The sequence below is a fragment of the Bombina bombina genome, chromosome 12 (genome assembly GCF_027579735.1).
Source record: "Bombina bombina isolate aBomBom1 chromosome 12, aBomBom1.pri, whole genome shotgun sequence".
Lineage (NCBI taxonomy): Eukaryota > Metazoa > Chordata > Amphibia > Anura > Bombinatoridae > Bombina > Bombina bombina.
In genome coordinates, this window is record NC_069510.1 from 105,368,749 (window position 1) to 105,381,694 (window position 12,946).

The 12,946-nt window shown below is 37.2% G+C and overlaps 1 protein-coding gene across 2 annotated transcripts in view; it reads right to left on the reverse strand.

Annotated features, from left to right (window-relative positions):
* KDM5C (lysine demethylase 5C) overlaps nt 1–12,551 on the reverse strand; it is a 249,125-nt gene extending 236,574 nt beyond the window's left edge. For both annotated transcript variants that reach the window (XM_053695364.1, XM_053695363.1), the window contains exons 1-2: nt 12,285–12,551; nt 11,067–11,439 (exon numbers count right to left, since the gene is read on the reverse strand). In XM_053695364.1, coding sequence (XP_053551339.1) covers nt 11,067–11,210 — 144 coding nt within the window. In that variant the 5' untranslated portion in view covers nt 11,211–11,439; nt 12,285–12,551. The remainder of the gene's footprint in view (nt 1–11,066; nt 11,440–12,284) is intronic.
* Nucleotides 12,552–12,946: the final 395 nt, after the last annotated feature.

Sequence of the window (12,946 nt, forward strand, 5' to 3'; positions counted from 1 at the left end):
CAGGCCATAAAACTGTGCTAAAATGCTTTCACCTCAAAAGATGTTGCATTTTGTCTCATAAAATTAAATCAAGTTCTATTTCTATTCATGATAATTCTCACGTATGTATAGTCTTATGTCTGAATATGAAGGAAAAAAAAAAATTAGATGATTAAATCTTATGTTTCTGCCTCTTCCATCTACTATTGCTAGAAGTATTGCTCAACAAACCCAGGGAGTCCCTGGCTCCTAACTTTTTAGGTTACTCTCCACATATCTATATACAAATACTGTCTGGATCCTAAATATTCTTAATGGCTCCTCATTTTAAACAGATTTGTTTATCATTGGTTAAACAGGTCATGTTAGATGGGCAAATATGATCAATTCTGTAGCTTAATGGTTTAGAGGCGACACTGATTTTATTCAAAACACACATTTCCCCTCCCTTCTTTTAAATTTCTTTCCACCCTTGTGTATTTAATTTTCTCATATTTAAAGGGACATTATACACTCATTTTTTCTTTGCATAAATGTTTTGTAGATGATCTCTTTATATAGCCCATAAAGTTGTTTTTTTTTTTAAATAAATGTATAGTTTTGCTTATTTTTAAATAACATTGCTCTGATTTTCAGACTCCTAACCAAGCCCCAAAGTTTTATGTGAATACGCTCGACTACCTACTCCAGCTTGCTCCTGTTTGTGTAAAGGGTCTTTTCATATGCAAAAGAAGGGGGAGGGGGGAGTGTCTTATTTGCCACTTGCAGTGGGCTTTCCAGCTGCCTTTTCAACAGAGCCAAACTGACAGCTTCTAAGTAAGTTTTTAAACAGTTTTATACTGGAGTTTTATATCCGTATCTGTGCATATTATTCTTTATAGTAGTGTCTATTGCATGCAGTTATATGAAAATGAGTGTATACTGTCCCTTTAATCACGTTTCTCAATCCTTCCTCCATTAAATCATTCCGCATCAGGATTCCTATATTCCACTACATTCAACATTTATCCTCCAACTGCATTCATCATCTATCAAGATTCATTCACCGTTCAAGGTTCTACATCGCCTTCAAATACTTTGTTTTCAAGCTTTTGCTGACCTTTCCTTGGGAACTGTCTTCCTGTTTTTTTTTTAACTGGTTTAATATTCTTCGATTAATTTAGATCAAGAAAGAAAGTTTGGCAGCATTTGGGGTTCTATATAGTCAGTTTGATCTCCATGATTGGTCCATTCCAATGCTGTTCACTCAATCTTATTGCCAGGTTTTAATTTCTATTATTTGTAGTTACATTACTTTATAATGCCTGCTTCTGGGTAGCAAAAGTAAGACTTGGCCAAATATTTGCCTTTATGTGTTTTAAGAAAAAAAAATGTATATTGTCACGAAAGTGGGAAAATCATAGTTTTAGGTCTAAGTCAAATAACCAAGATGAGCTGGATTAAAAATTAGCTATTAAAGTTTGTCTGTTCCATTTGAGTCTGTAGGTGACTCAAAGCAGCATTACTAAATGGAGGAAACAAACCAGAGGCAATTAATGCCTGAGGTTCTCGTGTTAAGACAAGTGTCCTCTAATTAACTCAGAAGCAGATATATGTATATGACGATTTGAAATAGTGCGTTTTAATTAGTGATTTTTACTCATAAAAAGTAATTCCCACAGCACTAAATCAGGAGCCAGCAAGAATATTTAGGAGCCAGACAGTGGTATTTGTATATAGATACATGGAGAATAACCTCAAAAAAAGTTAGAAGCCAGAGGTAATATTCTAAGAACCAGTGGCAGCCAGCTGCTGTGAATAGTAATAAAGGGACAGTGTACTATAAAATGGTTTTGTCCTTATTGTGTTTCCAATGACTCTTTTACCAGCTGTAGGGTATAAAATGCACAAGAAACTGCTTCTTTGTGAATACGAAATAGCCGCTTGTTCCTTAAAATCACAACCCTATAAAATGGGTTGAGCTTGCAGGGAAAGCAGAGCTCCTTATTTTATCACTGTCTGTGCACACACATGCTTCTTTATATGATCTGTATGCATGCCAAAACATTTTAGAACGAACAATTGAAAATATTTTTATTACTTATCTCTCATAATCCCCACTGAGAGTAATTTCTTATGTAGGCTGTATTGCACAATAAAGCCAATACTTATAAGGGACAGTCTAGTCAAAATAAACTGTCATGATTTAGATAGGGCATGCACATTTAAACAACTATCCAATTTACTTTTATCATCAAATTTGCTTTGTTTTCTTGGTATTCTATGTGGAAAGCTAAACCTATGTAGCCTCACGGGCTAATATTTAGCCCCTTGAAGGTCACCTCTTATTTCAGTGTATTTTAATAGCTTTGTCTAGCCGTAAAAAAACTAGTTCATGTTTGCCATATAGATAACATTGTGCTCCCTTATTTAGCATCAGGTCACCTTCCCAAAAAAAGACCAACATTTAGGATTGCATATGTTCCATAAAATAAATTCAGAAGATACAATTTTAGACTTATGGCGCAAAGTGACAGAGGCAATAGCTATAAAACAGGGGCTGACAAATCTGTTTAGAATTTAGGAGCCAGTAAGAATATTTAGGAGCTAGACAGTAGTATTTGTAAATAGATATATGGAGAATAACCCAAAAAGTTAGGAGCCAGGAGTAAAATTCTAGGAATCGGTGGGTATCTGACTCTTGGGTTTGTCGAGTCCTGCTATAAAAAAAAATTAGACTAAATACATGTTCCCCCTCTGTCCAAATTGACTCAGTAGGGGGGTATAATATATATATATATATATATATATATATATATATATATATATATATATATATATATATATATATATATATATATATATATTCACACACAAGATCATCCTACATTCATATAGTTTGCACTTTTAATTTTGGATTTGAGTGATCAGTTCTTAGAAACTCAACTATAAACCCTAACAACAACAGAATGAAATGACGCTAGCAGTTACTGTCTAGTTATCATGATTACTATGAACATCACTTGATAGCTTTTAGGTTATAAACATAATTTAATTAAAGATGAGACCTCACCACACTTTCAAATAAGGGTCTTATGATATATTTCTAAGGTGAGAAGGTAACAAAAGCATCTTCAAAAAAAAAATAAATAAATAAATAAATAAATCACCAAATAAGACCAATGCTATGAAGTATTTCTCACTGACAATTGGGACACACACAGGACCACTCCGTTAAAGGGACAGTCTACTCCACAATGTAGATTTTAAAAAAAAAAGATAATCCCTTTATTACCCATTTCCAGTTTTGCATAACCAAAAATTATATTAATACGTTATACCTGGTATCTAAGCATCTGCAGTCTCCTCATCTCAGTGCCATTTACAGACTTTAATTTTAGCAAATTAGTGCTGACTCATGAATAACTTCATGGGAACGAACACAAGAAGATATATACACATAAATTAGCACTAGCTTGTGGCGAAAAGGTATAAGAAAGAAAAAAAAAAAAAAAAAAAAAAAGACAGGCAGCCTGCAGGGGCTTAGAAACAGTCAGACATTTAGAGGGTCAATGATTATAAAGTATAGTAATATAACAATGTTGGTTGTGCAATGAGTAGTAAAGGCATTCTCTTTGAGCACACTTTCTCTTTAAAAGAACAGGATTTATGTTTTTAAATAAGGGGTCTTAAGCTCATCTATGTATTATGGGGAACAGAAGAGGATAACCTTACCCTCTGATATTGTTCCATGTCTGCTGTACCATCAGGTGCTTGTTGTTGCCATGGTTATCAGCTGGTAGCCATATTGGCATGTGACCCCTCTTGAAATAGGGGCCGCTCCTCTATCAAAAGAGGGGTTACTTAGCGTTTAAGTCACTTTGGTCAAAGCCAAAAAGCACAGTAAAATTCACCTAGTAGCCAAGTGATTGCAATTTATATGGCAATCACACGCTATGTAAAATGGACTTCTTAATTGGAAGTGGGTAACCCCTCTTTCACATGAGAGGTTGTATGCTGTCCTTTGGCGATGCAGCCCCCATAAAATACATTAGGTAAAAGGATTACCATTTCTATAGAAATCACCTTCTAATGATAAAGGTATACAGTCCCTAAAAGGAAAAGGGGAAAGTCTCATAAGTCTCAATGTTTTATGGGGGCGATGGATGATTTAAAATTTGCCCCATCCCCCAAAGACAGCACAAGAGCAGGTGATCACTACCACTGTGATTACCTAAAAATCAAGTATGAATCCTCATTTAAATCTTAGGAGAATTCCCTTTTTTACATAAGGGGCCTTATACTCCTGTAATAAAATCAGGGCTCCATAATAGCTCCCTTACCGCACCAGCAGAAATGACCAAGCTTTTAGTAGGACAGGTAATCACGATTTCTAACAGTGACCAAATGCTAATCGGGAGACACGAATGGGAGGCTCTAAGTCCTTTGAGAAGGAGAGAGGCTCTAAGTGCCGCTGAAGGTTACTGCTGTTTTCACGTTGATGACCAAAATTCAACAGGTGCTTGCAATCACTTATTTGTAAGGTAAGGAGGTCTTGGTGGTTGAGATATGGGGTTTTACAACCAACCCTTAATCACTACAGGTTCAGGAACAAGTAAATTCCCAACATGTGTGATGACAACAAAACAGGTTTTCTACCGCAGTCAATGTAGACTGAGATTGCAGTCGTATTTACTGGTTGCAGCATGAGGTCCCCAAGAATGCTTTGGAAGGTGGATCCCAAAGGACGATGAAAGCTTGTCCTCCTAAAAGTCATACAGAAGTTTTCAGCAACCACTGAGTAGAAGCTGCACTGGTATAGTCTCAGTGAACAACAAGGGGCCCAATGGCACTACTGTAAAGAAAGCCGAGTTTCTCGGCGAAACATGTCAGGGGAGGTTGGGAGATAATGGGCTCCTTAGTTGTTTTTTAATCAAGCAGGAATTTAACTTAAAAATCATACTCCAAATATTTAACTCAGCCTGCTTATAGCTTGTCACGTAGTAACTTAGACGTAATTTACTATTTTAAGCAGCCGAGTGTAACACACCTGTGACTAACAGAGAGAGACAGGCAGGAGATTCTATATTATTTAAATAAGCATATTTTTGTGTTAATGGGATGAGTCTGAGTATAATATGGTTGGAATGTAGTCAGTTTAGAAACTAGGAGTTGGTACTTGCATTTAAATCTGCAGTATATGAATTTCAGTTTCATTACGATATATTTAAATCTGAGTATTCCTCTTATATGACAGTGTTATACAGTTGATGCCAAAGCCAAATAATACTTGTATAGGATCATTTTATAGCATTTTTATTCTCATTATAGAAAGAAAGATCTGTTGCCTAAATCTACTATACACATTTAGTATTAATATATACTGGGCAATATCAAGCACTGAGAAAAATATATATACAAAAGTACCGTGACATTACCTGGTGCATTACTAATAGCACCAAACCCAGTTGTCACACATTCTGGGTAATGCTGTGGTATTAACTTAAATCATCCACCAAGGTAAACCTGTGGCACTATATAAGCATATACCATCACAGTAATAGCCGATTCTTATGAATACTAATGGGAATTGAACCCTCAGTTGACCTTTGAATAATATATCTACTATTTATTTTAGTAATGGATGAATTTTATCTAGAATAACTCTCTAGGATTTACAATACCAATACTATATTTCAAGAGGAATAATTCCATTCATTACCAATAGATTTATTAAAAATCTGATAAATACGCTTATGCAAATGTGCAAATCGATTACACGCATAACACTGCATATCTGCTAATATGTATATGGTATATCACAATATACCATAATCATCTACATAATTATTTGCAAACATAATAATGGACCATCTTGCCTGACTTATATTCACCAATATAATTTTCTGTGTCTCAGATAAATAGTGATTAGTCTAAAGACTATGGATTTACATTACATCCTAGGTCTATATTATTAAGACTAACCATTAATTCTATTTCAGAGTGCTTATTCGTTAGTAATCCTGTAATTGGATATCAACCTGCTGCTCTGATTTAAGTTAATATCAATTCCTGTGTTTTTAAATGTATTGTCCTAATAAAAGTTATATTTTAAATTTATCTAGTGTATCCGCCACTTGTAACTCAGTCTTTTATTACACAAACAAGGGAATTTGAGTGCTATCCAATTGTACAACTCCTGGAGACTCACATCTCCTTTTGTTTCTAATAGTCTCAGTGAAGACTGAAATGTGTCCGCCCTGCAATTTACAAATTTCAGAGCTAGCAAGATGTAGGCAGACAATTTTATGAGCTAAACAAAGCTATTTGTGCATAGATCTGTAGAATAAGCCAAAACAGAAGCCAGAAGTACAATTGAAGTTTTGAGAAAAAATTTCTGCAGGTCACTTTAAAATTAAATTTTGAATGAGGCTGTTTACACTAAGGCACCAGCTTAATTACACTTTGATGATTTGAAGAAGGAACTTTTGAAAAGTTTTATAATATATTGCAGCAACAGAAACAAAATGCAAAGTTTTCAGAATGTCCCTTGTATACATTTGTTTCCTTTGCTCTCAGTCTAACATCACATCATTAGCAGGAAGAAAGAAAAAAAAAAAAATGTATTAAAAAAAAAAAAAAAAAAAAAAAAAAAAAAAAAAAAGGTGCATTGCTCATAAGAATGTCTTACACTCAGGAGTCATAGCCCCTTGCAGACTGGGAAAGGATAGAGGGCTGTATTGGGGGGGGGGGGAAATGCACGGCTGTTCCATATTTGACTGTACTCTTCAAACAGCTCTGGCTGCACTGTGTTAAGGAAAACTTACACAATGCAGACAGAACACATCAGCATTGGTTGAAGAGAAATGCCTGATGTAGCGAGTAGCACTGCAAAATTAATTCCCATCAAGATTTATGCACGTGTCCTTTTCTTCAGACCTGCTGCATTTTCTGCAATAAGATCACAGTATGTTCTTGCCTTGGGGGCCCATAAGGAGCCAAGCATCAAGGACTGTGTTTCTCATCAGCCGGGCTGCAGCCAGGTCTGGCTAAAATGTACTGGGCCTTGAGGTCACTTGGGCTGAGAACCCCTGATTCTATGGTTATCACGTGACAGGAAGGAGTTCAGCCGGGAATGATGAGCTGTGTAGAGGACACGCCATTACTTGACCTAGAAGTGGCTTCTACGATTTGTGTGGCGCTTCATAAATGCCAGAAAACAAACTATTTATACACAAACAGCCATGCCAGGCTTTCTAAATGTATTAGCCTGTTCTATACTGAACATAAAAGCATAAAAAAGTAGTAGAATAATTAGGACAGAAGTCATCAAATTTGTTCAAAATCTAGAAGCCAGCAAGTTTTGACTACCCCTACGAGCTATACAATACACAAAAGCTGAGTAGGTATTTTGCAGCTGTGAGGCTAAAATTTTAAAAATGTATCTCCCTGGCTACTGGGTTTGTCAAGCCCTGCCTTAAGATAAAAAAGGTAGGGATGAGTTGAAAAGCATCTGCAAAATACAATACTCAACAATGAAAAATGTTTGACTTAAAAATACTTCTAATTTATTTCAGCATATGAAAAATGAATATGACATTTAAATCTGTTAGCTCTCGGTTCCAAGATGTAGCCCAAAGCAGGGTAATGGCTTGGGAGGCTTTTAAAAAGGTGTTGTGCGTGGCTGCTTGGGTAACCAAAGGGCTGCAAACTATGTTGAGCTTGCGAACAGCCTGCTAAAAAAGTATAAATTAGGCAAAATCCACTTTCTCAACTCATCTGGACTTCTTCCCCGACAACGGAGTGATGAGCACGGTGAACGATTCCACCAGACATTTCAGCAAGTGAACGAAGATCTCAGGGTAGGTGGAACACTTCTATGCTTGCTGACTATTGTTGGACAGTGACAAGAGATGTCCCAGAAGAGGAGTACAGACAACAAGCAAAGAGAAGGTGTTCTCGTGAATAGGCCACGATTTCAGATAGTACTTTAAATTGCTGTATGTTTTTTTCCAGTTTGTGTTATTTGCAATAGATTGAAAGAAAAAAATAATTTATGTTGTATCAAGAAAATATCAGTTTGTTGTAGTATTGCTTTTCACTATAACTATATTATAGAAGTGCAAGTAGCTCAAAAACTAGAGCTAATAAAACAATTCTGAAGTCATTACCTTTTCAAGACCCAAAATTAGTAAAGTATGACTATTTTCAGTAAGGAAACAAATTAAAAATATTTTTTGTTGAACAGTTATCCTTTTATTGATCTAGAATGATAAGGTTAGGCAATACTTATTAGCTATCCAATCATATCTTAAGATTTGGTGCCATTACATCTCGAACACTCAATGTGAGAGAAAAGCCATTATAACAAAATTCTCTTGTGCACAACACTAGCCCATGAGCAAAAGCTAGGCAGCGTTACATGAGAGTGAACACACCATCAAAACTTTGTTCCCGGCCCAAAGCAATCCAAGCTAAGATTACCTTTGTTATAAAATACCCAATGTGTTGGTGAGCAGCAAAGCAGGAAGTCTGGGAGGCTTAAAAAACAAACCAGAACAAAAAATACAAAACACAGTACACACACCCAACCAAAATGTGATTTCAAAGAAAAAGTATGCTAGCATATAATAGTTTTAAATAAAGTTTAATTTGCTTATAACTTCAGCAGCTTAGACTTCTGGGACTGGCAGAAATAAGACTACCACTCCACTGGAGCTTGACAAAAACTTCCAAAAGAAAAGGAGTCCGGAGTAGCAGTAAAACAATGTTCTTTATTTGGCTTATTTAAGCTCTAATTAAAACAGGAACAAAAATAAAAAGCAAAAAAGGTACACATATGCCCTCAAAGGGACACTCAGGTCAAATTAAATTTTCATGACTCAGATACAGCATGTAATTTTAAACAACTTTCCAATTTACTTCCATTAATAAAAAAATTAAAAAAAAATGTACAGTCTTTTATATTTACACTTTGAGTAACCAGCTCCTACTGAGCATGTGCAAGAATTCACAGACTATACGTATATGCATTTGTGATTGGCTGATTGCTATCACATGGTACAGGGGGAGTGGAAATATTCATAACTGAAATTTGTTAGAAAAAAAAAATCTACTCATTTGAAATTCAGAGTAAATGCTATTGTATTGTCTTGTTATCTTGCATTTGTTGATTAAGCAAATCTACTGTGTTTACTGGTCCTTTAAGCTTACGCGTTTCAGCAATTAAGCCGTACTCATAGCTCACTGTTCTCTCCTTAAAGGGCTATTTAAAGGAAATTAAAAACCATCTGATTTGCTAGGGCATAATTAACTCAGTTGCTAAATGTACAACAAAATACTTCCATAAACAGCTCTGAATATATATTACTTAAAACCCATATATATAAAACTTTAATACATTCCCAAATATTCATTAATCCTGTAAGGATTGACTTTACTCATTTGCTTGATTTTCAGTAGTATGTTATTCATTTGGGTTGTAATCATGGTAAGTCTAATATAAATTTAATTAATATGTGAATCAAGCCTAACTATTCTGGGCATTGATAAACCAATATGTTAAGCTCTAAGCTCCTAGTGTTTTTGGAAAAGAGACTACACTGTTTTCACTATTTTCCTTTACACAAATTCAACTAATGCTTAACTTTCTATATTGGTTCAATACCACATTGGACTTAATCTAGTTCCAATAATTAAATCATAAGACGAATTTAGTCCTAATGGATACCTAAGTTTGTAATTGGAATATCCAAAATATTTCCCTCTTGACAAAAACTTGCCAACTCCTTAAATGACAACCAATAATGATACCAATGGTAAGAGACAGACTGGCCTGGTAGCTTTCATTGTACGTACACAAAATAAGGACTTAAATCTTGACATGAAGTTAAAATGTAGATTTCCAAACTGTAACCAAAGAACGTACAACTGCACGTTTACACCTCAGCAAAACAGCAATGGATTGTTCATTGCAAATAAGGAGGTGCTTGATGCTCAAACATACCAATATGTACCCTCTGTGTCCAGTGTCTGCCCTCTTTCTTGCACAAAGCCCTCCGTCCCCCTATCACACACTAGAAGCTTTCTGTGCCTTCCAATTAAATGCACACAGCAATGTGCCTGACCTCTAATGCAGCTTATTGTGCACACGCACCTCTGTGTCCGCTAACAGCCCCCTCTCATGCACAAGCAACTCTAACAACTGTCCACCCTCTCATGCAAACACAGCTCTCTGTGCCAGCTGTCTTGAGCACACTGCCCTTTCACACGCACACACAGCCCTCCAAAGCTGCTCACTTACATGCACACACAGACCTCTATGGCTGCCCTCTCACTGTCTCCTACTCTGCAGACAAAGGCCTTCACGGCACACATTGTGGTGCCATAAGTGAGTGCATGTGTCAGCAGGGTGGGGTTAGGTTACACTAAACTTGTTCCTGTAGCTGTCTGCTTGTCAAGGGTCAAAGGATACAGACCAATATTCTCTATAAATTTAAAGAAGTCCAGCTCTATTGGTTTACTTGATTGTGAATGGCCTCTACAAAAATGTTCATAACGTCATTAACACTGTATAACACAGGCACTGGTGAGATGAACAAAGCCTTGTACTATGCATAAAGAAACCTCTCCTTACCAACTTATAAACACATTAGTTATTGAAAATCAGCTATGTATGTACATCTGGAAATATTTATTTCAATAACCCACTATGTTGCACCAGCCGGTATCAAACCCACCACCCAACAAATCTTATAATAGTGTGAGATCTCTGGTTAGAGCACAATGAACATGGCCAGATAGGGGAGGGGGGAATAAATTAAGGATGAAACAGCAATTAACTCCAAGAAACCATGTAGAATAAAGCCACTCAGCATCCAGGAGAAAAACATTACCTAATAAAATAGGTCAATGTAAAGACAAAATAAAAACAATATGGCTGATATTTTAGGTAAATGGGTCAGAGTATATTCCTTGCAGATAGGTACAGGAAGAAGTGGCTGTAGGTTGTTTTCAATTTAGCACAACAAAAAGAAGATTATCCATGTTAAGATTGCAAATTCTAGAATAGCTGCAGTGAATAAACTGCTGACAGAGGCCATACTCACCACGGGTGGGCAAATTTTGCATATTCCAGACTTCTCTGCAATTGGCCTGATTTTTGCAATATATCCTAAGGGATCCTTAAATTCTTCCCAAGTGGGCTCAAACACAGGGCACTCTGGGGGGGGAATAAAGTTTTCAGTCTCCATGACCTGAGGTATGTGTCACTGCTAATACAACAAGGTATTGTAATCCCAGGGAGAAGCGACTAGGCCCAAACTAGAACGTCATACTATGAACTCCTGGAAGGGGGGGCAGGGGACAAGCAGCTGGTCTGACACACCCTGACTGACCAGTATCCCAGGCGTTATAACAATGATATTAACACTTGACTCCAGATATTACAGCTTCTCCACCTTTTGACACAAATTCTTCTTCCTGGAAAATAAATCAGACAAAATTAATTGAAAGAAATGTCTACATCGGCCTCCTACACATGGCGATTTATAAACACTTAGTTTTGTCTACACGTCCACTTTAGAACTGCTCTACGTCAATACGTTTATTTTTTAATTCATTAAGCCCATCTTTCATCGCATGTGTAATTTATTGAGAATGTCTAACGCATTTCAATTCATTCTTGCTTCATGGGACAGCTAAATCTGACGCATAGTGATCTGAACTTCTTTGATGGCAGACACCGCTGTAATATACCATAACCCTTTGTATGCCAAAGAGCAAATTGGATAACCCTTCACATGCCATATATTGTTATAAAATTGAGTAAAACTTTGGAAGTCAGAGTGCACTGTAACACTTTTAAGCCAATTAGATTCCAGAGCACACTGCAATATCTTATAATCAGCTGTATGGCACATAACCCAGTATATTCCTCAGTGGCCTAATTTAATGTACCTCCCTGGATGTCTGAGTGGGGAGGTAGTTCTGTCACCAAAAGGTTTATATGAGCATATGCAATAAAAGGGACATTATATAAGCAGCACAGATTTATGTCTCAGCTTTAGCGATACGTATGTAGCCAAACCTGCCATATAGTGATACACACAATAATCAACTAATGTATTCCCTATATGTAACCCTATGTGCGGAGTGGTGCCCAGACCGCCGTCATAGTAACAGTATACAAGGGGATTCGGCTGTTTACCATACCAGGCCCCTTTAAATCCCAATATTAACCCTGCCCCTGCCGGTAACACACCGGCATTTCCCTTTGAGGGGTAACGTTGACAGGTATAAAACTGCCCACCCACCACCTTCCCCACCTAGTTCCAGGGGGTCGGTGCGGAGACAAGTAGGGCCAGCTCTCCGTCTTGTTATTGTTGTTTTCCTCCCTCACAGTAGCTTCTCCCCCACAGTGTCCGCAACCGCCATCTTGCAAACGCATCACTCGTATCCCTCCGCGCCCCCTCAGGTGACCCCGCCCTTTAGAGGGCTTCTAGGTGCCAGGGTCGGCTGGCCAATTACACAGCAATCAGTGGGGTAACTATTGAAGAAGTCGTAGAGAAATTCTCCTCAATACAAAGTCTGAGCCTTTGTGCTTTAACTCAGGACGTTAAAAAATCCCCGGCGGAAGGATAACTATAAATAAACCAAATAGGCCGGGAAGGAAGACGGACTTGATTTTCCCATCCAATCGCACGTTTAAAGATGCGAGATGCGCATGCGTGGCCAGACAGGAAGCGGCCATGTGAAGGAGGGGGAATACCTTCACTGTGACGTCATGGGGCTGGCACCCGGAAGTTTGGGAATACACGTTGGGTAACAGAGAATTTAAAGGGCTAGTCAGGTTGTGCCTGCAGGGATACGGTAGGGTGTGAGGTCAGGGGTTAAAGGGACACAAAAAAGGTTTATGTCATGCATATATAAAAAGAAAATAATTACATTTAAAGGACCACCACAGAAATGCATAATTAAAAGACAACTA